Source organism: Amblyomma americanum, chromosome 6 (genome assembly GCF_052857255.1).
Source record: "Amblyomma americanum isolate KBUSLIRL-KWMA chromosome 6, ASM5285725v1, whole genome shotgun sequence".
Taxonomy (NCBI): domain Eukaryota; kingdom Metazoa; phylum Arthropoda; class Arachnida; order Ixodida; family Ixodidae; genus Amblyomma; species Amblyomma americanum.
The window spans coordinates 60690864-60717107 of NC_135502.1; the positions used below are offsets into that span (position 1 = coordinate 60690864).

Consider the following 26244-nt stretch of genomic DNA (forward strand, 5'->3'; position numbering starts at 1 on the left):
CTACTTTGAGAAACTTTTATATGCATGATTTATTTAAAATTATATGTTTATTTCTATTTACAAAATATTATGCGGAAGAATCTCACCGCTGGCACTCCACTACAGTGCACAAGGTTCTTCCGTACAGCTAGCGCTCTTATGCCGCGATCAAAAAACTTCCTGCTCGAAACAAGGTAATCACTGCGACTAGCAACGGTTCTCAGACTTTGAGAATTGTGCAGACCGCACCATAACGCACTGCGGGTAGCTCTCGAACACTCTGACTGCAGTAGTGGACGAACTGAGCGTCTTCTTCTAACCCGGAATTAAACGGACAGCAGCAGCTTTGTCATACGAATAATGTACTCTTCACCCTCATCTAGAAGGAAATTTAGTTCACGTGTCGCATTCGGAGTTCAATCCCGAGCAGACTAGTTAATGTCCTTGTTCGCAGTCTGAAATCAGAGCATTTGCGTCGCGCCAATGCCGCATGCAAATCGACCTGCGCACCGTCTCGATTCATCCATCGATTCACAGACGTGAGCGGAAACCGGCGCGAACGATTAACGAACTCGGTGCACAAGGCTGGCCAGAATGGAGCGGCATCTGGCGGAAAAGGAGTGAGTGCGCGAGTTAGTACGTCGGTGAAATAGCGGATGCGTGGATGGCATAATGGGTGGGTGGCGAGGAATGAATCAATGAATGAGGGAGTGTGTGTACGAGAAATCTAAATGAAATTTTGCGGCTTCCACGACACTGCGCTACCATTGCGCAGAGCAGTTTCGTTGCCACTGTCTTTTTATATTCAATTCAGCAGCTTTCGAGCAGGAAAGTAGCTCACTGGGGGTGCTTGTTTGGTTTATGGGGGTTGAACGTCCCAAAGCGACTCAGGCTATGAGAGACGCCGTAGTGAAGGGCTCCGGAAATTTCGACCACCTGGGGTTCTTTTACGTGCACTGACATCGTACAGCACACGGGCCTCTAGAACTTCGCCTCCATCGTGATTCGACCGCCGCGGCCGGGATCGAACCCGCGTCTTTCGGGCTGGCAGCCGAGTGCCATAACCACTCAGCCACCACGGCGGCCCACTGGGGATGGTTGTATAAATATATTTGTAATCCTCCACAAGAGCAAAATTAAACCTTGCACTTGCATTCCTAAGAGGAAGTTGAGCATTTCATGACGAAGTATGCTTGCTTCCGTAAATATACGCAACTCTCTAGGCATACTTAGGGAAACAAAGATACTAGCATACTTCACAATGCTGCTGTTGGCGGTGCACATGTCGAGCCTCCGACGTCAAATCAAGGAAGCGCGCCATAAGTGCTTTCTGCATCTATTGTGCAGCGCTGCATATATATTGAACGATTTCTAAATAAAATACTTAAATAGTTCTAAACAAGATGAAGGATGCCGGGACTAGTTGGGAGGCCTTTGTTAGCTCCTTCGACGAGAAGGTGGATTCTACAACACACGCTGCCGGGCGAACAGGTTCTCTATAGTTTCTAGGGAAAGGAATTCAGCGTTAATCAAGGCGAGCGCAAAGCGCCCATAACGAGCCAAGCGCTATCAAAACGCGCTTATGAAGAGCACTTTAGTTATGACAACGATCAGTAAGAAAAATAGTCCTGTAGTAGATGTGGACGATACAGCCGTGAAATGTGGTCCTTCAAAATTATGCGTACTGTTTAATGTTTGCACATAGAAATATGACACCGAAAATATTATGCCATCCCCCCCCCCCCTACCAGATAGTTGGGACAACGTTAAACGAGTTGCTACGCTGTCGTGAGAAAGTATTGCGAAAATATGGTGCAGATGCAGTTGGCACTCATTAAAAAAAAAATTTAGTTTGAAGCTGACAGAAATTCTGACATTGTACAAAAAGTATACAATTGGCGGTTGCGGACAGACCAGCGACCTCCTCTTCTGAGCTACTGCGGTGTGTGGGTGTTTATGGGTGCTTTCTCTTTCCTTCAGCTTCCTTCTGAACATAACGTAGAGAGAGAGAGAGACAGAACGCTTATGCCCACACTGCTCCTAGAGTTGTTGGGAGTCTTCATGAGTGGCGCCCCTAGTCCAGGACTCCTGCAGCGGCCTGAGATGTGAAGTAAAAAAAAAAATAAATGGTTATTTTATACTTAATATACTTCGCAACAACTGCTGACAACCCGAAAATGGAGCCTCAATTTTATGACACAGGCAGTGATGCGTAGTTTTTCAAATGAGATCCAAAGTACATATACTAAAATAGGAACGATGCAGATATTTATTTATTCATTTATTCAAAAACCCTAAAAGCCCTCTGGGGGCATAAAGCAGAATACGAATCTTTCACACACGCGCACAAAATAAGAACACTGCAGGTAGTTAATACGGCACTCAAGTACAAGTCAAGAGACACGATTACAAGACAGTATTCTTTAAAATTCACAATTAACAAAAACACTACAGACAAAAAACAGCGATTGTAGATGTGTCGTGTAACAAAGTAAGTATGTCGCTGGAAGAACTAGGATTCTAGGTAAAGCAAGCAAAACTGAATGAGATAACGAAGACAAATTTATCATGGTGATCCTAGAGGGTAATTCATTCCATTCTTTTATTGCTAAGGATAAAGATGAATTCTTCTACTTTTCCGTCCGGCCGAAGATAGGGATAACTTTGTAGGCATGACCGATGCTCTGTGAGCCATGAGGTAGTAAAATAAGCGACCAGGAAAATGATGCATTGTTGTGATAGAGTGGGTGAAAAAAACGATAATTTAGCGAATTTTCTGCGCAGTGCGAGTGACGGCGCGTTGAGCGTCACCTTTAGAGATTAAACACTTCGCACACACCTTCAGAGATGAAACCATTTCGCATTGAACATAGGGCTTACGCTCCACCGCACGAAAGCCTAAACAGGTCCCAGTCTTCAAATCGGAAAAAAAAATCAAGCAGGGGTATATCCCAATCTCCTCCTGTACAATCGAGGGTTCCATGCCAGGTAAAAGGAATTGTGCCTATGGTGCAACAGTGAGTATCTTAAGTTAACCCACTGCATATTGGGAATGCGGGGTCAGATATGCTGGTGAGTGCACCTGATGGGAGCAGGGGGAGGTGGGCGGGTCTCTATTGGCCGATTCTGACCCCTGCCTTCAGCTGCAGCTCAATAGCACGGTCAAGGACGCCGCCAAAAGCAGTGCAATCCTGGAATAAGGGCCCTCATCCGCTTCTTCACCCCCCTCCCTACCATTTGTTGTTCCTCAATAAAGGTTTCTCTCTCTCTTTAGCATCTCTTGGCTTCTTCTTCTTCTTCATCATCGCTTGGCCTTGCTTCTCTCTTCTTTTTCTTCGCTACTACGTTCTTCTCTTCTTCCTTCTCAGCTTAGCTGAGCTCTTGCTTTGTTTGCCTTGGCTTGAGGATTTCTGGAATTACAGCGGGCTTGTTACAGCACCACTCGAGCTGCTGTCTCAGTGCAGTCTCGCACCGTAAAACGAAGGAAAAGATACTACGCCGACGGTTTAGGAAGATTACGTTTTAAACGCTTCTTTTCCGGCACCAGCGAGTGGGGGCAGTCGTTGTTAAAAACGACCGCACATTCTCCTCGGGAAGGAAACTTACCCACTGCAAGTTTCATGCTGCCGCATATTCCGGTCCTAGCAGGATACAGGGACAACGTGCTCATCTCCGAGGCATACATTTTGTGGAACTGACAGTCGACAGTTTCCCCTGATAGTTCCCAAGGTCACTTTTTCTCAACGTGTATAGTATTTACGAATTATCCAAAAATTAGGTCTGCACCAAAATTAATACCCCTGTCACACGGTGAGTTTCAATGGTCATTGAGTCGAGGGTCTTCGAAATTCTCAATCGCCATTGAACTGGAAGGAGTTGTGTCGCTGCTACACGGCAAATCTCAATGGCAATTGAAATGGTTCTCGTGTCTTACGCCAAGCTTCTGTGGCGCCACAATCGCTACTTTGGATTTTGCAGAAATAACAAAAATATTTGATAAATGTATACTAAATGCTGAAATACACGCATACGCGCATGTCGTTTAAAACCCTTTTAATTGCACGTACGTGGCGGACAGATGCAGACACTGTTATAGCCACTCTAATACAAGACGAGCCAAAACCAGGCCAGTCGAACTGCGTCTGAGCGCTGCTTCGTCAGGCATAACACCTGGGAAATCGCCTTGATATCTGAAAATTAAAAGCTATTTGTCTCTAGAAACTTTATGCTAGGGTAAGAATGGGCAAATCGAAGGCGAATACAACAGCTTAGAACACGATATTGTTTTGAGGGATTAGCGACGAAGCTGTTATCGCTGCGAAGCGGGCGGGCAGGGCGCCGCCATGTTGTCAACGCAAAGTACGCAAACAACGCAAAGATCGCAATGCGAAATTAAGGCACTTAATGCGCTTAAAACTGGTCTGATACTATTTTAAAATTATTGTACTGACTGCTTGCATTAAATTTTAGGCGAATAAAGTTTGTTCATGGTTTTGTACCGTGAATGTGTCCTGTACGAAAGTGCGCTTGGCGCCGCTCGAAACAACGCTAGCAACCTTGGGCAGCGCTCGAAGGCCCTCGAAATCTCGATGGAGTTCAGCACTGCTCCGTTGACTCGACAGACTGTTGACTCGATGACCATTGAAACTGCCCGTTTAGCAGCGCTCGATCGCCTTTTAGTCGATAGGCTATCGGTTCGAGGGCCTTTGAAATGCCCGTGTGACAGGGGTATAAGCCGTTTACAGCTCAAGTTCAGAGGTAAGCAGAAATCCTTCGGGTTGAGTTGATTGGTTTGGTTTAAGGGGGTTTAACGTCCCAAAGCGACTCAGGCTATGAGAGACGCCGTAGTGAAGGGCTCCCGAAATTTGGACCACCTGGGGTTCTTTAACGTGCACTGACATCGCACAGTACACGGGCCTCTAGAATTTCGCCTCCATCGAAATTCGACCGCCGCGGCCGGGATCGAACCCGCGTCTTTCAGGCCGGCAGCCGACCACCATAACCACTCAGCCACCGCGGCGGCTCGGGTTGAGTTGAGTAGGTTGAGTTAAGGTTGTTGAAATATACTATTGCGATTAGCCTCGTGGTTATTCTGCCGACAATTACTCTACCGCTGCGAGGCTTCGATGTTAATTAAACTCGGGAATTCGCGGCACAAATCTGTGACCTGGGAAATCTATTTCGGCATGCACACAATCCTCCACGACAGTCAGCGACTGCTGCTGCCACCATCTGGAGTCGAGAACATAGTCTCGAAGAAATTTTAGAAGGCAGGAAGACTTCTTCCTATTAAATGGATTTCGCGCGGGTAAACAATCTTTTGAGGCAGAGGCCAGCTACTTCCCTTCGCCCTCGGCGTCTGACCTGCTAAAGGCTCCGATCGATGTCCGCGCCTGGTAACTGGCGAAGCGTTGAGCTTCCCACACGCATAAAGTTTCTTTCTGGCAGCGCATAGCACATAGCAACACTGGGGTTCTCTCTTGTCGATCGCATGCTTTTAGCCTTGCTCGTATTCGCTGACTTTTTGCGGAGGCTAACGCGGCGACATTCGTGCTTGGCTTGCCAGCGAGGTAGTTCGCGACACTAAACAGCATCCAAAGCGGCTGCCTGCAAAACGCGCAAGCATAGGCCTATCTTTCTTACGGCGTGTCGTGGCAAGGGAGTCCCGGATAAACTAGTAGCCTGCACGTGCTGCGGATAGCGCCCGCAAGTGAAAGACTGCTTCATCCATTCATGTCAACCATCGATCCTGTTTTGTTCAGTGAACTTGCAGCGTCAAGTTATTTGGCAATACTTTTATTTGTATTCGATCAACTCTTTCTGGTCTTGTAATACGGTGAAACAAATAAACCTTACTGCGTTCGCTAGCTTGGCTCACTGCCAGCGGTACCGTCGAGGCACGAGCACCGCATTCGAAGGGTCCTCGCTGCGGTATCTAGCTGTCTGCCTGGTTAGGTCCTCTGTCTTTCGATTTACCGGTCAGTTTAAGTCACGTACAAATGCCCACAGAAATTTTCTGAGCGTGAAAAATTACGAAAAAGCTTAACTGCTTGGCAGCCCTGAACTGAAGTACATGCTTTTCACATCTCTACGCGCTGGACAGATGTTTAGGAGAACCCCCAAGATGGAGGAGATTTGCGGTGGTGCCGGGTTCGAAGCCCAGATCAGAATAATTTTCTTTAACCACGTAGTTTCTATGGAAGCTGAACAGTTTTCTTTTGAAGCAGTACTGCAGTGATCGGGTCGATGCCTATAAGTAATCACTCATATTACACTCGTGAGTGTCAGGTCACACCGGCATATAGGGAGAAAATTCAGCTTTTGGTGGCGTGCTTTTTCCTAAAACTTCTGTGGGCACCTGTAGCTACAACCTTGGTCAAAATACTTCAAGCCGCATGTTTTGCACTTAAGCCCTACAGTGCAGAACCTAATCCACCCTTAAATACGAAAACTCTTGAGAGGTCAGCGCAAGAATTCTAACGCTGCCTGCAATTACAGCTTCCGGGATGTGATAAATGCTTCACTACAAAGCAGAAAAAGAAATTATGCAGACTGAAAACTTTAGAGCAACGGTGTGCATGGGACAAGTTTTTGTTCTAGCGAGGCAAAAACGTATCTTGTCAAAATTCCACACCTTCCGGACCTCAGTGTGCTAACTCCCTGCTATTTAAGACAGAAAGCTGGGCTAGTTGGTGTTCGGGCCACCTGCTTGCTGGTTTGTTCAGCGGGTCTTCGGCACCTGCCTTCAACAAGGATGGCTTGTAGCCTGCGCTTGAGAGGCGCTGCACCTGACCCTTAAAGCTGCGTCCTACTAATTGGGAGCAGCACTTGTTTAGAGCTCTCGACAGGCCCGATTTTACGATGCCTCTTTTAACCAACTTGGAGCGTGCCGAGCTGTAAGGCAGGAAAGGTTTGTTGCCTCTGGGTTCGAAGGCCCACCAAACACGTCTACTTGAAAAATGAAGTCCTGGATCTAAAAGCCTGATGAAATATTCTTCCGGAAATTCGCGCGTCAGCTCCAATGGTGCTAGGCACTATCAAAACATGTTAAGATGCTTGGTCACACATGCAGAAAGCGATTCCTTGTCACACTCTACAAAAACAAGAAAGTCATCAGCGAGTCTGAAAACTTGTAAAACGGTGGTGTCACGAAAGCGGGCATGCAGCAGCCTGTCACATGTTGATAAAAAGATGTCACTTAGGCATGGTACTGGGCAAGAGCCAATGCAGATTCCTTGCTTTTGAATTATTGGGACGTCATTCCATTGAGCATACGCCGACTACATTGTTAGTAGTTGAACGAAGTTGTACACCGATAATCCACAATCATTTAGGAAGGTAATAGCACCATCTCTGCCAATACAATCGCAGACGCTCGTCAAAAGAGCGTCAAAGGAGACGCTCGTCAAAAAACAAACCAATAAGCAGGCGGCGCGATGAAACGGATCAAAAGAAGGTGGTACTTTCACGGGATTTCGCACAAGCTTAAGAAGATCGGGGCCAGGGCGGGCGTCAAGGTGGTCTTTGCTGCACCTGAAAAACTCTCCAGTATTTGCAGGAGAGTGAATGCGGAAGACCTGCACGTACCCTGTTCTAACGGCACCAAAAGCGTTTCGTAGGAGATTCGAAGAACGTCGTATACACCATACCGCTGACCTGTGGTAAGCGGTATATTGGTCTAACTGGGCGGTGCCTAAACGAGAGGTTAAGAGAGCACGCAAATGGTGTTAGAAATAATTCGGGCAGTGAAATGATTGAACACATAAAAAAAATGCTGTAGTTATGCTCCCAGGCTAGATAATACAGTTGTGCTGCGCAGATGTACGACGCAGCAACGAAGAGAGATCATCGAAGATAAGATTTCCAAGTCCGGTTGCTCGTGGGCCAGCACCCCTCAGTTTTGCTATCAAGAAAAGAACTGAATTATCTCGCGCTGTAAGACAATTAGTTGCATGCCTTCACTGTGTGCGATGACTGGATTTTAGTTGTTTTGATTTCTTCCTACGTTATCCTGCCAATCTGTTTTGTTGATATAAACAGCTGCTGTACATAATCGACTGATCGGTCAATAAAATGTCTGAGTTGTTAGTCAGCGCCAGGTTCTGTCACTTCGTTTCTTCCTGTGTTTGTCTGTCTGCGTTGTAAACCCCAGTCAGTATGCACCAACTAGCCTGCAAAAACGTTCTCGTGAGGTATATGTGACCTCACGGCGCAAGCCTGTGATCGGCGGACTCAAATGTACCACACGTTGTGGATATAACGCTCACTATCGACGCCATCAAAGCCGAAAAACTTCTCCGAGACAAGTGTCGCTTACAAACGAAGGTTGTCGAACAGGGTTGCAACGCCTTCCTCCCCGTATCCTCGTGGTACAATACGGTGGTGGCGGTTGTTGCTATAAAGGGGGGGGGATACTGGTCCCGACGTAAGTTGGCCCTTACGGCATCACTCTTGGGGACAAGGGGCGGGGGGGGGGGGGGGGGGGGGGAGGGCCGCCGCAGTTTCCGTGGATGTCCTAAACCGTTCTGGATTCGCACCGCCGCACCAACGTCAGCGTCGAACAGGGAGGGGATCCACGGCGCATTGGGAGTGTGTGCAAGCACCGTGCGGGGGGGGAGGGGAGCCTCGGTGCACTGGGAATGTGTGCAAGCAGCGGGCAGGGGGAATGAGCATCGGTCCACTCAGATCCATCGCCTCGTGCTGGATGGGGCGAAGGTCTAGAGGAGGATGCTCAGGCCAGTCTCCTCGAGGAAGGAGAGGAGGACCCGATGCGCCAGGAGCTGGCTGCGAGCCGGGAAGAGGAGATCGTGCTCCGTGGTAGTCGGGAGACCGAGTGCCCGGTATCCCGACACGAGTTGTCGCCTGGGGGATCATGGGTCGGGCACGCCAGCAGGAGGTGGCCGAGCGTCACCGTGTCCCCGCAGGAGGGGCAGGCAGGAGAGTGGGCCCTGCCACACGAGTATACAATACGGGTGTCCACCCAAAGGGAGTCATTTGCCGCGCCTTTCATCACAGCCCCATGCTTCTTTCCCTTTTCACTGAGAACACGTGGGCCGGTAGGCGCCGCGGTAGCTACCCAGCCGGAGGGTTCAATGCCGGCCGCAGCGGCCGCGATTCGATGAAGGCGAATCGCAAACAAAGTCCCTGTGCTGTGCGCAGTCAGTGTACGTTAAAGATACCCGGGTGGTCGGAATTGTTCCGGAGCCCTCCACAACGGCACCTCTTTCTCCCTTCTTTCAATCTCTCCTTTATCCCTCCCCTTACGGCGCTGTCGAGGTGTCCACCGAGATGTGAGACGGTTACTGCGCCCTTGCGTTTCCTCAAAACCGCTTTTTAAGCGCGTTAGCTCTTACTACTTACGTTTGTCAAGGACGCGTCTGTCTGCAATGAAGGTCAAACTGACCAAACCAGTAACTACGTGACCGCACTGTATCACATAGCAACAGAGGGTGCGTAGCGCCTCAATTCATGTTGTTGTTGTTGTTATTGTTGTTGCTGTGACTGAAAGAAGATTGGGAATGAAATTGCACGGGCCATAATTCATTATGGCCATTATGGCAGAACCGTTTGTCGCAGGGGGTTCCGGATGGTGTCAAACGATTCGTCGTGTTGTGATGCACACGTGTATAAAATTTATCGACCGATATAACGAGTAAATATACCGGATACAGCGAAGGTGGCTGTAAATCACAGTAGTAGTACGAAATCAATGGGTAGATGTCGCTTCTTGTGCCTTAGAAGAGATGTTTCCTGAAAGAAAACGTCAGCGGACGTTTGAATTTGGTCTTCTCCACATTCGCTGAGCACACCGATGTAAACACTTGAAGCTCCCGTAGCTAACGTCGAACACTGAGGCAGTGTTGGTCCAGAATTATTATTATTATTATTATTATTATTATTATTATTATTATTATTATTATTATTATTATTATTATTATTATTATTATTATTATTATTATTATTATTATTATTATTATTATTATTATTATTATTATTATTATTATTTGCATTTTCATCGCCGGTGGCGGCGGCAGCTCGCAGGGCCGCACGCTGTCCGCGGCGGATCTGCTGGTGCGGGTGGGCGAGTACAACCAGCTGCTCTCCGAGGGCAACGAGGTCCAGGTTCGCGTGACGCACGTGCTGCCGCACCCGGGCTACGGCCGCCTTCAGCGGGACGTGGCGCTGCTGCGGCTAGCCAAGCGGCTGCGGCGCTCGGGCCACGTGCGGCCTGCCTGCCTGGCCCCTTCGTCGCTGCGGCCCCTGTCCAACCTGAGCTGCGCTGTGTCGGGATGGGGCAACGAGCGCACGCAGGGCACCGTGGCAACCAGCCTCAACAAGCTGCGCGTACCCCTGAGGCCGCTCAAGGAGTGCCGCTCCATCTACGACGTGCCCATCGGCAGCTGGCACCTGTGCGGCGGAAGGCCTGGACAGGGAGTGTGCTACGTGAGGCCGAGCTGCTTTTGCACATTAGTTCCAGCCCAGTGTGCGACACCAGTGTGTTTAGTAGCACTATGGGGACGCTCAACTTACCCGTAACTTTTAGTCCGCTGCGAGGCAGTGGGAATGCGGTTTGGAGACATCAAATCAAATCAGTTTATTCAAGCATCCTGAGATGCTTAGAGGCACAGACAAAAAGCCAAAGGTGGCTTGACGAGGTCCGTGCCCCTTACAAGGCATACAGTGGAAAACGCGTAATGTATGAAATACAGGCAGTGAATTAACAGAAAACGCAGCTGCCCACAAGGCAGAAAGGCGTACAAAATAAACGAAAAATGCAGATAACAAAAGGCAAACAAACTTTAGGTTTCCGGATCATGAAAAAATGTAGTGTACAGAAGTGGGTAAGAATAAAAAATGCACGGCAAGAAAGTGAAGTGAAGAAAAAACGAGAACAAAATAACACACATCGCTGTAACTGTGGTTATTTCACAGACAAAACAAAGAAACTCACTATATTTTCAGGTACATTTCCTAGTTTAGAGAAACATACTGCGTAGATCCCTGAACGATTTGTTGAAGACTTCTCGGTTATCTTCACCGGACAGTTCGTTCAGGAGAGCTGGCAGACGCTATTTCAACATTTGTTTCCCGAAATTTGTGCCGCACGCATCAACTTTCCACTTTTCCTGATTTCGTGTACAATACACAGGATAGTTCGTAGCAAGTGCGGCTAGCCCTGCTAAAGAATTGTCGTGTTTTATTACTTCCGACTTGTAATGACGCATTAGTGTATAAGAATATATAGACTCTATACAAATTGTTAAATTTCTTAAACAATGCGGCTGTGTGTGACTAATGAGAGATTTTTTGCAATGATGCGGATAACACGTTTCTGCAAACGCAACAATTTATTAATATTGTCAACTCATTGCCGAGGAAAAGAACAGCGGAATGTACCTGCTAAAGAATTGTCGTGTTTTATTACTTCCGACTTGTAATGACGCATTAGTGTATAAGAATATATAGACTCTATACAAATTGTTAAATTTCTTAAACAATGCGGCTGTGTGTGACTAATGAGGGATTTTTTGCAATAATGCGGATAACACGTTTCTGCAAACGCAACAATTTATTAATATTGTCAACTCATTGCCGAGGAAAAAAAAACAGGGAATTGTATAATAAGACGTTAAATGAGATGGGAAAAGATGAACAGTAGCCAAATAGTAGGCAAATAGCCAGTCGTACCCGAGAGCTTCCCGGAGAGGTAAGAGGCCGCCGGGTCAGAGGCCGCCCCAACTCTGAAGAGAGACGGGTCCTGACGGGGGGAACGCTGATATGTGGGCCGAAGAAAATGCGTCTGGTCAGCACAAGGAAAAGGGAGGAGAGAATAACGGTGAAAGGGGCACGCTGGGAAACTCTCCAGTGAACGCAGGCTTCCCAGTTCGAAATACATTTGCATTCTAATGAAGACATGATCGAAGACAACGCACCGAGTCATCGTTTCCTCAACTATTCGGTTCTTCTTGTTATCAGCTGGTTAAATAATTTGGCAAAGCCACTGCTCCAGTGGTACCGGCTAGTCTTTATGCCGCGGTCTCTGACAGTTCATTTTAGAAACGTCGTAGGTTCCAGAAAGCTGTGTAGTTGTTAGCAACCGTATGGCTGCGCTCTGGCTGGTGCTAATTATACCGCTCTTGAACGGTTAGACGTCATAACATTTTTATTGCAGAGAGAAATTGAATTGAAGGTGGATTTGAATATTTCTACTACAGCTAACTAGACTATGTTCCTGTAGCAGTCTTAATCATGTTCTAGCATGCATCGCAGCCAGTGCATTTAACTACGCTAACTTAAAGACAGTGTAGCTGCCTTTTCTTAGTATACAGTATATCCGCTGGCAGTGCCGGTTTCCATCATGCCCTTTGCTAAAAGATGAAGTCCTGAGAAGAAAACAAAATCTGCTCATTTGTTTACCATGTTCACACCGTAACGCTCTTCAGTGTTACAGAGTCGATAAAAATGCATTCTAAAATGACCCAGTATCTCGCTAGCATTCACATGGCGACAATGCCGTTTGTTGGGCGAGTTGGTGCTCACGATCTGTGTTGTAGTGCTCACGATCAGCGCTCTGTGTTGTGTCCTCTCTTCTCTGTCCCGTCTGTCGCGCTGTTATGGATTATCGTTACACATGGCGACATAGTTGCGGTATGTGGTCTCAACGGCAATGCGTCTTAGCTGCATTTTTCCTGCCTCCTAATGTATCAGAGACCACTCGTTCCCCCATGCTCTTGTTTCTGCCTCCTTCCGATTTTCGACCGACACCGGAAGCCAGTAAGAAGCCAATACCCAAGGTTGTCGGAAGCTATGAGCTTAACGAGTCTGCTTGTCGATAAACAACCTCTGTATACAGCCTCCGCTACACCCCTACTTGATGGGTTTTCCCGTCGCAGCAGAACCGGAAGACTGCTACAGGAAAGGTAGGCAGAGGAGGTCGCCATAGCCGTACATCAGGCTGCTGAGACGCCTCATTCACAAGTTTCTAATGTACTTATCGTGCGGAAAGGTGGTAAAGCTTCTTCCTAGAGTGGCACAAACGCCATCCTAACGAAGGCACAGATCCCTTCATTGTCTGGCGCTACAGAGCTAGAAGAGCCAACCGAACAGCGGTGTCAGCAGCAGTGTGCCCCTTGATCAAGACAGAGCAGAATAAATATCTTACGTTGATACCATCCGGACATCAGTCATTCAGACATCTTAATACGAAGCGGCCTACATAAAATAACTGAATTATGCAGCCACAAAATCTAAAGGACTAAGTTCCTATCACTTTGGCTGTTCGAACATTATTTCATGGCGCCATGCCCTAGAGAGTGCTTACACGACAGCATCCGGAAAATATGTATGTATATTTATATTGTTATTTATAAGACAGATGAAGCTAGGAAGCTTTAAAGAGTTTCTGCATATCAGGAACAACTCACTGGCATTTTTCCAGGAAGCTTTTTGATTTAAGACACACATTCTCAGGCCGACTCTTAAGCACTAAATCTCGATGTATTCCTGTAGGATGATGCTCGACAAATATTGCTTTATGAAAGCTTCTGAAGCAAGAACATGGACTCTTCCTCAAATAAAAGCGGTGTCCCACTCAAGTAGCTTTATGGCCACCAATAAAACGCACAAACAAGATTTGGCTGATACAAATGCAAATTGAAAATTGCCGTTGAAGTGAGAGCGTATTGTACGTCGGTTTCTGCTGTCTCCGGCTACATTTTCTGCTAATAGCACGCATTCCGGCTGCTGGAGCACACACAACTTAGAAAACCTTAACGTACGTGTTTATGACATGATCGTGACGCAGTATGTAGCTCCGCCTTATGACGTAAATGAGCTCCGCTACTGTAGGTATGGCGTTGGGTTATATAACCGCTGTCGTCTCATTCAAGGCGTTTTGTGACAGGGTGTTCACAACTGTGCGGGTTGCCTTTTACAACGTGGAATGGCACTAAGCGGCCTGTCCAGGGCTCACTCGTCGTTGTCACCACGTGTCGACCATGTGTCGGCCGCATGGTGGCGACACGTTGCATTACACGCCCACATACTCGCAGGGCGACTCCGGAGGGCCGCTGTCCTGCCAGCTCTCCGACGGCCGCTGGTACGTGATTGGCGTGGCATCTTTCGGCTCCGGCTGCGCTCGAGGCAACTACCCGGACGTCTACACGCGCGTCCACCACTTTACAGGTTGGATACGGGACACCATCACCGCCTATGCTCGGCCACGCAGGGGATGAATAAAGACAATTCACAAGCTGCCTGGGGTCTCTCTCCTACTTCCACGTCTGTCTTGGAAAACAATGCAAGGATATCTGAAGCGACAGTGATAAAGGGTGCTGCGAGGGTAACTAACGCGGAATATTGTCACGAAGTGCTGACTGCAATCCGGGGAGCAGAACGACAGCGAAAATGGCGTCTGAATAAAAATCTTCATTCGGGCTGACTTGCGCCCGCAACGGACTGAATCACTCGGCGGCGGCGTAGCAACAAGCGTGCTCGGAGAATTCCCGGCCCTGTCGGCCGTGCTCAATTTAAAGCTGATAGCGAACTTTCGAGATAAAACGTGCAAAGTTACTAGAACCTTCTGGCACAACGTAGAATCAGCTGTGCCTGGACGCGATCAACCGATATAAACCTGGTCGCATCTTGCATCGCAAACAAAGCGATAAAGGGGCTTGCCGGTAGCTTTGAAGAATGAAGAAACACTACAAAGATTCGCGGCATTACTCCTCTCTCAAAGAAGCATCGACCCGATGCATTAAAACTAATAAGGCGACTAGCGAAAAAACGGATTGTTTCTCCTTTCACTCCCTCCTTTACCCTTCCCTTACGGCGCGGTTCAGGTGTCCAACGATATATGAGACAGATACTGCGCCATTTCCTTTCCCCCCAAAACCAATTATTATTATTATTATTAATAATAATAAACACAGAGTGTGGAAACACAGCGTCCTTTAGCGCACATAATGCGGCTTCAGACGGGCTACGTGGACAACTTCTGGTCGTACGCGGCGTCCCTGGGATGCAAAGCTTTTCACTCAATCCACGGCGGCGAATGGGCGTCCACACCCAGACTTGGTCTCCTGGCTTGTATTCCGCGTTGCGTCTTCGTAGGTTTTAGCGTCTGGCGTCAGTCCGCTGCTGGTCTTTGAACCGTAATCGGGCAAGTCTTCGGGCATCTTCTGCGCGTTGAAGGTAAGCGGCGACGTCAATGTTCTCTTCTTCGGTAACGTTGGGCAGCATGGCGTCTAGCGTGGTCGTGGCCTCCCTGCCATGGACGAGCCTAAAATGCGTCATCTGGGTGGTCTCCTGCACTGCGGTGTTGTAGGCGAAGACGACGTAAGGCAGGATGACGTCCCACGTCATGTGTCCGGCATCGACATACATAGCGAGCATATCGGCGATGGTTTTGTTCAGGCGCCCGGTCAGTTCGTTGGTCTGCGGATGGTATGGAGTTGTCCTCCGGTGGCTAGCTTGGCTGTAACGCAGGATGGCTTGCGTTAGTCTCGCCGTGAATGCTGTTCCCCTGACCGTGATGAGCACATCGGGGGCGCCGTGTCGAAGAAGAATGCACTCCACGAAAAATTTGGCGACTTCTGCTGTTGTTCCGTTCGGTAGGGCTTTCGCCTCGGCGTATCGGGTCAGGTAGTCGGTCGCTATGATGATCCACTTATTTGAAGACGTTGACATTGGAAAAGGGCCAAGCACGTCCATGCCGATCTGCTGAAATAGCCTTGAGAAAGGGGGGGGGGGGCGCTCAATGAGGTTCAGAAATCCTGCTGGTCGGGTGGGAGGGGTCCTTCGTCACTGACAATCTCGGCATGTCTTCACATAATGTGCGACATCGGCAGTCGGGGCCAGTAATACTTGTCTTGAATGCGGCGGAGGGTGCGAGTAAACCCGAGACGACCAGCTGTCGGCTCGTCGTGTAAAGCGTGTAGAACTTCGCGGAGACAAGGAGGTACAACAAGGAGGTAGGCTGTTTTGTTCGCTGCAAACTTCTTCACAAGGGCATCATTCTGTACACAGAAGGAAGACAGTCCTCGATGAATGAGGCGAGAGGTGAAAAAACCTTGCCTTCCAAGTACTCAATGAGGCGTTTCAGGTCGGAGTCCGAGCGTTGCTGCTGTGCAAAACAGCTGGAGCTGATGGGTCCCAGGAATGTTATGTTGAACTGCACGTCGTCGGACCAAGTGGTTGCTACGAATTGGTGAAAAGGAGCAGCCGGAGCCGCTATGCAGCACCAACCTCTCCTTTACTGTTAATGTAAATAAAAAAGGCGTCCTGATCGTCGACTAGCGGCGGCACGTCTAAAAGGGCTCGTGATAGGCAATCGGCGTCAGAATGCTTGCGTCCGGGCTTGTAAACGCCGGTAACGTCAAACTCCTGGAGGCGCAGACTCCATCGAGCGAGGCGGCCAGAGAGGTACTTCAAATTGTCAAGCCAGCACAGCGCATGGTGATCGCTGACCACCTTGAACGGTCGTCCGTAGAGGTAGGGGCGGAATTTCGACGTAGCTTAGATGATGACAAGGCCCTCCTTCTCAGTTGTCGAATAGTTAGCCTCGGCCTTGGAAAGGCAACGGCTAGCGTATGCGATGACTTTCTCCAGCCCGTCGCTTTTTGGAACGAGGACGGCGCCTAGGCCCACGCTACTTGCGTCGGTATGAACTTCAGTATCGGCGTTTTCATCGAAATGCGCGAGGATCGGTGGAGACTGTAAACGACGCTGAAGTTCCTTTAAGGCTTCTGCTTGCGGTGCTTCTCATTTAAATGGCACTTCTGCCTTCGTCAGTTGAGTCAGGGGCTCGGCGATGCGCGAAAAGATTTTCAGAAATCGTCGGTAATATGCTCACAGTCCGAGGAACCTGCGCACTGCTTTCTTATCGGCCGGAGGTGGAAAGTGTTCAATAGCAGCTGTTTTATGAGAATCTGGGCGTACTCCCTCCTCGCTAACGATGTGGCCTAGAAACAGCAGCTCTTCATAGGCAATGTGGCACTTCTCTGCTTTCAAGGCTAGGCCAGACGACTTGATGGCGTCTAGTACTGTTCGAAGTCTTTTGAGGTGCTCTTCAAAGTTCGAGGCGAAGACAACGACGTCATCTAAATATACCAGACAAATTTGTCACTTCAGGCCTGCCAGCACTGTATCCATTTCTCGCTGAAACATCGCTGGCGCGGAACAGATACCAAATGGCATCACCTTGAACTTTGATCAAAGGGCCCATTCGGAGTGATCAATGGGGTCTTCTTGCGATCTCTTTCATCGACCTCAATTTGCCAGTAGCCGCTCTCCATCGATGAGAAATACTTGGCGTTGCAGAGCCGGTCCAGTGTGTCGTCGATGCGGGGGAGGGGGTAGACGTCCTTCTTTGTTATGTTGTTCAAGCGGCGGTAATCCACGCAGAATCGAAGTGCGCCGTCTTTTTTTCTCACTAGAACAACCGGTGCCGCCCATGGGCTGTTTGAAGGCTGGATGACGTCGTCGCGAAGCATTTCTTTCACTTGCTCCCGGATGGCTTGTCGTTATCGCAGTGACACACGGTAGGGGCTTTGACGGAGAGGTCGGGCGTGTTGGTCGGTTGTAATGTGATGCTTGGCAATCGGCGTCTGTCGGACCTTCGGCGATGACGAAAAACACTCGCTGTAGCTTCGGAGCAGATTGCGGATCTGGTCTTGTCTGTTCCGGTGCAGGGCTGGATTGACGTCGAAAGTGGGCGAGTTCTTTTGGTCAGGCGAATCTTCTGCGGATGGGTCGGAGAGGGTAAAGGAGTCTCGCACGTCGGATATTTCGTCGAAGAAAGCAATCGTCGTTCCGCTGTTAATGTGCCGGTATTCTTCGTTGAAGTTAGTGAGCAGTATACTTCAGCCTGGTCATTGCGGAAATGTGTGATGATTCTTGCGATGCTGATTCCTCGGTCTAGAAGCAACTGCATGTTCCCCTCGATGATGGCTTCAGCGTTAATGGCCTTCGTGGCGTCTACGGTCACGATAACGCTTGAACGACGTGGGACGCTCACTTCTTCCTCCAGGACACTACGGGCGACGTGATTTTCCAGTTTTCATCTAGGGAATGGCCTCGTCCGTCGAAAGCGTGATCAGCTTGGATCGCAGGTCGATGATCGCCTGTTGTTCATTAAGGAAATCCAAGCCCAAGATAACTTCGCGAGGACATTGCCGTAGCAAAACGAATGTCGCAGGATAGGTATGTCCTTTGACAGTCACTCGCGCTGTGCATCGTACTGATGGCGTAATGAGGTGACCCCCTGCGGTGCGAATTTGTGGGCCGTCCCAGGCGGTCGTGACTTTCCTCAGCTGCGCAGCGAATGTTCCATTCAGCACCGAGTAATCGGCTCCTGTGTCGACTAGAGCGGTAACTTTCTGGCCGTCGATAACTACTAAGTACGACGCTCTGGCTCTTGCGTTGCACGTCATCCTGGGCGTCGGGTATTGGAATCGAGGGTAGAACGTGTCGTCGAAGCTTTTCTCGGTAGCGGCATCGTTTTGAGGGTGGTTCGCTTCGTGGTCGAGGTTGTCATTGTATGCGGCGTCGGCTTGTCGGGGGCGGCGTCTTCGTGCGGCATGGCCGTTGGAGGATCTTCGGTGTTTCGCTCATGAGCAACCTCACCTCCAGAGGCTGCTCTGTTTAGTTTCCCCTACGGGGGCTGGGAGACCTTCCTCGTACCGCGTCTCCGTAGCTGCGGCGTGGCGACGCAAAGCGCGAGGTTAACAGTGATGGTGAGTGCGAAAGGCGGTTCGGCGTGTACTGCTCTCGACGCATGCACGTACTCGTCGATTTCCTGCGGACGTTGGCCGAAGCGTGGTCGTGGGGCGCCAAAGGCAAATCATCGAAGATCGATACATCGGTACGGGCAGTGACGAAGACTATGGCCGGCCTCACCGCAATGGAAGCACAACGGCCGGTTGTCGGAAGTCCTACCTGATGTCACGAAGTCCTACCTCCACTAGATGTGATGAAGTGGTGACTGTAATACGTGGAGCAGACCGACAGCAAAAATTGCGTCCAAACAAAACTCTTTATTCGGGCTCACTTGCGCCCACAATGGACTGAATCACTCGGCGGCGGCGTAGCAACAAGCGTGCTCGGCGGTCGCCGAACAGAACGCCAGCCGCTTTCGGCTGTTCTCAATTTAAAGCTGATAGCGAACTTTCGAGATAAAGCGTGCAAAGTTACTAGAACATTCTGGAACAACGTAGAATCAGCTCTGTCTGGTTGCGATCATTAGAGATAAATTTGGTCGCATCTTGCATCGCAAAAAAAGCGATAAGACGGCGTGCCGGCAGATTTCAAGAATGAGCAAACAAAGCCTACAAAGATTCGCGGCAATCTCTTCGCGGCATTAATACGCAGTGAAGGCTTATGTGGAGGGCTAAGCAAGCACTGTGCGTAATAGAGGATGCTTTCGAACTTAGTGGAACGCAGCACCTATTGAGAAGGTCGGCAAGCGAGCGCGTGTGGATGTTTCCGCTCTGCCATGCTCCCTGCCTTCGCAATATACTCCACAACACTTCATTGTTATATTTATCTCAACTCTCTCTAAGCGTGATAAGCTGGTACTACGCTACCAATGTCATAAAACAATGCGGACACAAGCATCGTGAAAGCGGCCGCTTTAAACGTGCATACTAGTACAGAATAAAGAGCGCTATGCACTAGCTCCAGCATACCTGGCAGTTGAAATAAATGTTTTTATTATCATAATTGATATGTCCCTACGTAAGCTTTTTTGAACAGGGAACGTTGTGGTCTATCATGACTACCATTTTTTCATATCTTGTAAGGTTCCATTATAGCGAATAACCGGAGTTCTCCCCTCGGCAGGCCTGCATACTTTTCCTATTAATGTTTTCTTGTTCCCAAGTCTGCAAATTTTTGCTATTAATGTTTTTCCTATCATCAAAAACGTCCCCCTTCGTTTTCTACGGCAGTATTAACTACTCGGTGCGAGCGATGCAGAAACTTTTAAATAAAAATTTTTGCTACGCATCGGAAGAATTGACCATTACCTTCAATATTTCAATAACAATGCTTTACAACATTCCACAGTCGCCTCACAATTAAAACTGAAGTTCAAACATTTTAGACTGCTACAAGTAACAGGTTAACTATTAAATATTAGTTAACCAGCTTGCTACTTATAACATCTTAGTTGTTTTTTCATGCGCTACACCGCTGCAACGCTATGTCCAAAAAAGCGTTTTATTTTTTTAAGGCTATTTTTTTTATTCCTGAAGATTTTATGTGAAGCACCCGGTATACGGTTACGTAGTGCTATGAACGGGATGCACACCAGCCGAAGAGGATTAAAGAGAAGATTCCATCGACCGGGGTGACCACGCAGTAGGGGCGATTTCGACAGGCCGTTTGACCCCACAAGGACTCCACGAAAAAAGAATGCGCTGGGAACCTGCCTGCGGAATCTTTCCCACGCTCTTCAGGAAGGTGGGAGATGACCTTCCCTTTGTCTGCAGTTCCTCTCAAGACGCGACCGACGGTGTACAGTCGACGGGGGCAGAAGGGAACGGTGACTTCCATTAACCGTGACTGACAAGAGCCATCCCTACCGGAGAGAGCCCGCCGAGGTTGTAGCCACGGCGCCGTACCTGTATTTGGATGGACACGTGCAGCTTGGGGCGAAGTAGCAGCGAAACTCCAAATCCTCCTCGTCCATTCCCACAGTGCCCCGCGTGCTATGCGCTGTGTCACTCTTCCGATCTGTGCCTCGTGTGGAATTGGCCACCGCGTGGTGAAAGGGCGGAGCCTAAGTGTATTTATAAGGAGACCTGAGTGAGAACGAACGCTCTGGGCCTTGGCGACAAGGCTCATCCAGTCACTCGACGCAATGAACTTTAATTTGTGACTGTTTGCTTATTTCTTCCTAAATATGTAAATAAGTTTCTTCAAAGTGCCAGTAAACCTGTGTGTGTTTTCGTTGTCCCAAATGTCAGCTTCCATCCTTCCTCATCCCTGCTCCGGCCAAACAACGCTACCCTGCATCACAACAGCGGGTCATGATACCCTCTGCCCTATAACAACGGGCGCCATCGGTGGGAGAGAGGCGAGTTTTAACAGTAGGCAAAACCTAGGCGACAGAGAAGGAGTTCTTCCCTGGGAGGGATCTCTAATGCTGTTGCATTGTACTCTTAGGGGTAAGTTACACGTTATGTGATGATGAAAGAAGGAACAGTATCAGTGTCTTCGAAGTGGTACGCAAAGAGTACCCCACGCCTCTAAAGGGATCTATTAACACTATCGCGTCATACCGTTAAAGCGGAGCTTAAGTGTGCCCTCGAGTTTTTTCTTCCACTACAGCTTACTCATAAGCAATGAAGTCTTTGATACTGTTTGCTCACTCAAATTACTGCTGCACAGAACAGTTCAGAAGCCTCCCATGGGTTCCCCGAGGCACGTACGTATACCCCGCTATTTAAAACCTACCAACGCACTTTCCGACTTGTTGCGCTATCATTTATGTAGTCTTAGAAGGCAACTCTCATTTTCGAAGCAATTAGTATCTTTCCTAAGAATCGGCGAATTTTAGTACAGGACTTAACAGCGAGCACGCCAGGACCCTTATAGCCAGATTCTCTTGCAAGCCGCCTCGATGTCACGATTTTTTTTTATTTCAGCCTCGCAGTAACTTTTTTTATTCCTAATAGTATAGCAGTGAGCATCAGGATGATGTCACATAGACTGGTTCTGGTTTTAACGGCGGATATCTTTCGAAATCAGTCGGTATGAATTACTTTTTGCCTGGTGGCAGTTTACTATTTTTATGCCGTTTAAGATAGATGTAATGTAGATGTTCGCAGTCCTTTGGCCATTATTTGCCATGTATGTACATTATGCGACCTAGATTTATTTCGGTCATCAATAATGGCGCAGGCGTTGCGCCAGATAAAAAAGTAAACAGGCCCTCTCGTCCAAAACTGGCATGAAGGTGTGCAGTGAACCCAATGGCCGCATGCAGTGAGGCAAAGCAGGTGATTAGATGAAGGGTTGTATTAGGCGACATTAGTTCAGTGAACACGACCATGTATATCATGATGCTCATCCCGAGCAAACGACCTCGCGTAAAGTCGATGACCCACGAAAAAATGTAAGTGCAAAGGACCGTCATTCGGCGTCCTGTTCATTTAAAGAACATCGTCGAGCTCTTACGACTGCATCTTTACTTGCGTAATGCCAGCTTGTTTCTGGTTTTCTCCAGTTCAATATACACGAGGTGTTTAACTTCTTTTCTGTGCATGCTGAATGTCTGCAGAAGTCGTTGAACACTAAGGAGCTTTTCCGCGCAGTAGCCCATAAGCCTTGGTTAGTGAAGGTTTTCTGCTGTAGTTCAACACATTATTGCAGTGAAGCTCTATTTTTATGCAGCCTTTCGCCACTCTATTTCGAAACAGTTTGTGTCATACGTGTAGCACAAAGACCACGAGGCACGTATAACAGCAACACAGACCATTGGCCCCAGTGCACACGATATCATCATAATCATCATCATCATCATCATCATCGTCGTCAGCCTAACTAAACCCACTGCAGGGCAAAGGGCTCTCTCATGTCTCTCCAATTAACCCTGTCCTTTGCCAGGTGTGCCCACCCTATTCCTACAAACTTCTTAATCTCATCCACTCACCTAACGTTCTGCCGCCCCCTGCTATACTTGCCTTCCCTTGGAATCTACTCCGTTACCCTTGGCCCATGTTTCACTCTCATGATATTCCCAGATCTTTCGAAATTTTGCTATAACGATATCATTTTTTTGTATTTTGTTATTCTTCTTCATTATTACAGTTACACATTAACTCCACATTAATTCATTAATCCCACGTCCCAATTTGGCATAGGTGATGTGTTTGTGCTTTCTGCCATTTCCCACTAAATGCATTCGGGGAAAAAAAAAGATATATCAGATCCAATAAATATTTTTTTTATAACGTGGTAAACGTTTCTTGTAGCGCGAAGTGCTGCTAAGAAAGACCATTGAACCTTTCAGGTGCTTACACAATAACAAAAAGCAACTTTTTTATATTGTAGACGCTTTGAATATTTGTATGTTTGTGCTTCAAGCATTGCATTGTAAACATTGGCCATATTTCATCAAAGTTTGAATGAGAGAAATACAATTTCACATTACTTTCTCACATATCTATTTGAAATGCACAGTACAACAGCGCATTTATTTCGCTTCGTTTTGGTGTGTTCAATTTATTTTACCAACGCAGAATTTTCAGCCCAAAATAACGAAATGAATTACCAAAAAGAACTATTTTTCGCATGATAAGAAAGGAGTTAAACATCCTTGATGACAGCTCTGCCTAGAAAAGTTGTAGATATGACTAGAAGGTGATGATAAGTAATGGCATGTAGGTTTCAACGCCCCGAAGCTGCTTGTGGGCTATGAGGGATGTCTTAATGGAGGGCTCCGAATTAATTTACACTGCCACAGTACACGGGTATTTTTGTATTTCACCTTCATTGACATACGGCTGCAGCGACCGGGATTCCAACCAGCAACCTGGGGCTCAGGAGCTGAATCCCAAAGCCAATCAGTCACTTCGCAAGCCAATTTGGTGACATGATTCAGCCTATTAAGGCGAAAGCCTTTAATGGCTCATGCTCGCGTCCGTCCGTCCGTTACGCTCTTCAACACGATAAGAAAAGAAATCTTTGTGCACGATGGGATTCGAACCACCATCCTTCCGTTCCGCAGCCGAGCGTGCTAACGACTACGCTACTTCCTGCCAACGTATATAAAGTTCCCCTTGTCTAGGACGCTGAAGAGTGTTTGCAGAAAGGCGTCGAATCGGACGAATGCCTCCCAAATATCCTCCAGTGTCTCCAGCATTTAAGATTCATAAACAGTTGTGTGCTTAATTAACATCTTAACCACACATCAGTGACACAAGCAGCAAAACCGCGCTAAAGGCTTTCGCCTCACCACGCTTTAGGTCATCAAAGTGCCCCCTGGATTTTTCTCTTCGTGCTTCCTCATTTTGCTCTCAGGAAAACTGACGCTGCGTCTTGCACGTGAACGCCTTAAGGACGGCCCTCTAAAGAAGCGCACCGTACTATAACTTGGCCCCAAGGTTTACATACCTTCAGCCGCGTGGCTCTTTGGGCTTGTTGGTACAACAGCGTGGCTTTCTGGGCTTTTTGGTACATATTCATAGCGAGACTGTAGCGCAGCAGGAGACGAGGACGCACGAAGAAGAAACGAACAACACGAACCCTGAAGGCTTCTGAAACCTGGGTCGACTTGTTGACGTCGACATGCTTCGCAAAAATATATTCTGACTGCACCACGTGCTTCTTCTCGATTTCTTTCTTTCTTTGCTTCTTGCTTTCCTTCTTTTTTCTCTCCACCTTCCTTTCTTCTTCTTTATCTTCTTTTTTATTTGCTTTCCTTCTTTCCTTCTTCTTTCTCCTCTTTTTACTTGCTTTTTTCTTTCCTCCTTTCTTTTTCTTCCTTTCTTTCCTTACTATTTTCTTTCTGTGCTTCTTGCCTTCCTTCCTTCCTTCTTTCTTTCCGCCTCCCTTACCTTCTTTCTTTCTGTCTTTTTTGCTTTCCTGCTTCCTTTCTTTAGCCCTCTCTAAGTTTACAGCAGCCAACAAAAACCTCTGTTTGCTCACAGCTCCGCCTTTTCATTCCCCATCTTCTTTCTCTTGCTTCAGTGGCCTGCAAGTCGCCCCTGGGAACAGCCTACGTTGCGATTCGTAGTCGAGCAAGGAATGCGCGTTTACTTGGCTAGACTAAAAACACCGAATACTTTTGGAGCATTTACATGCCTTGTAGGCATTAAACAACCAAGACAGCCGCTCTAGATATATGTGCATTTGTAAAGGCAGCCCCCCATCTGGCATCCGGATGCTTTCCTACAGTAAACAGAGCGGGGCGTCATGTTTCGCTTTCCACTCTCCGGGAACTTTCCGTAGCTCTCCCTTCCCCCATTTGTACGCGACACTTTAGTGAAATATCTTAATGTTCTTGATACGCAAAGCAAAAGCGCAGTCAACTGTAGCGGGTGCGCACAGCAGGGTGCGCTGGGGTGGCTGAGCGACTATGGAGATTTCCTCGTCAGCGCAAGTTGGAAGGATGCAATCTCAGCCATGGTGGTCCTACTGCGTTCTGTGTAACTTGAGCAACTTCAGTTCGAGAAAGTTAACCAACAGTCCTTCACTACGACCTCATACAACTTCGTTGTGCAGTTGTCGCAAGTAAATGCGCATTAACTGATAACGCAGCGCGTGAGATAAGATACACTTGATAATTTTTACTGCATTGCTTCGCTTAGCTTCTTATACGACGCCCTGAGCAAAAACCAGCGATGACACTGCAGCCGTTTTGGTTCCACAATTTCCACAAACAGTTCAATAAGAGACAGAACAGGTTAGTTTTCTGAGCTACTACGGGTAGGTGGTGGTGAAAAACATTTATTAGCTCAAAAGGAAGTCCACTGTGAGAAAAGGTGCCCTTGGTCTAGGGCTCCAAAATCTTGGCGTCTTCAGCACGTCGATGACAGCCAGCCAGAGAGAATCTCGCGGAGAAGAATCATCCATTGTGGTTCCATATCGGGGAACAAGACTGCTGTTCCGCAACTGCGCCGATAAGTGACAATTTGAAGCAAACATGGGACCACGTCGCACGCACGACAAAGACTGCAATGTGGGTGCAGAAAGTTCGTGTCACTACAGTCTGAAGAAAGACTACGTCAGGGACACGTGTGCAACCGTCGACCGAGACATGCCGACTGCGGCGGCAGCCCTCGCAACCTAGACAAGAAGGGCGTCCATATAGTCAGCAGCAAAAAGGCGCAGGCGTGCACGGTCATAATAATGCAAAGCAGTAAACAAGCTCTTCCAAAGAATCGAGCCAGAAGTTCTTCTTGAGGGTGAGGGGGGGGGGGGGGGGGTGACGCTAAGGGCCTTGAGTGTCACCAGCACCCCGGACGGCTTTGAAGATTAGATAACGTCTACCTGGGGCAGAGGGACGTTTCGAACCGGGCAGCCCTCTCCGCTGACGGGTGGGTCGGGGCGGTCAAGCTCGTGCCGAAAGACGACCCCGTGGGTGAGCGGCACGTCCGGGCGCGTCTCGCAATCGGAAGCAACCTTTCAACAAAGAGCCCATTGCTGGCAGTGCCAAAGCCGGGGGCATCCCTTATCGGATGCCCGCCCGGGTCAACACTCGCGGGGGCAAAAAAACATGACCCGTGCGTGGCAGACTGGGCGAGGGTGACTCGATGCACC

At 48.3% G+C, this 26244-nt stretch overlaps 1 protein-coding gene across 1 annotated transcript in view; it reads left to right on the plus strand.

Moving 5' to 3' along the window:
- LOC144095298 (chymotrypsin-like elastase family member 2A) overlaps positions 1-26244 on the plus strand; it is a 65463-nt gene that overhangs the window by 17507 nt on the left and 21712 nt on the right. Inside the window, exons 4-5 of the mRNA XM_077629076.1 lie at positions 10014-10422; positions 14031-14212. Of these exons, the coding sequence (XP_077485202.1) occupies positions 10014-10422; positions 14031-14212 (591 nt within the window). The remainder of the gene's footprint in view (positions 1-10013; positions 10423-14030; positions 14213-26244) is intronic.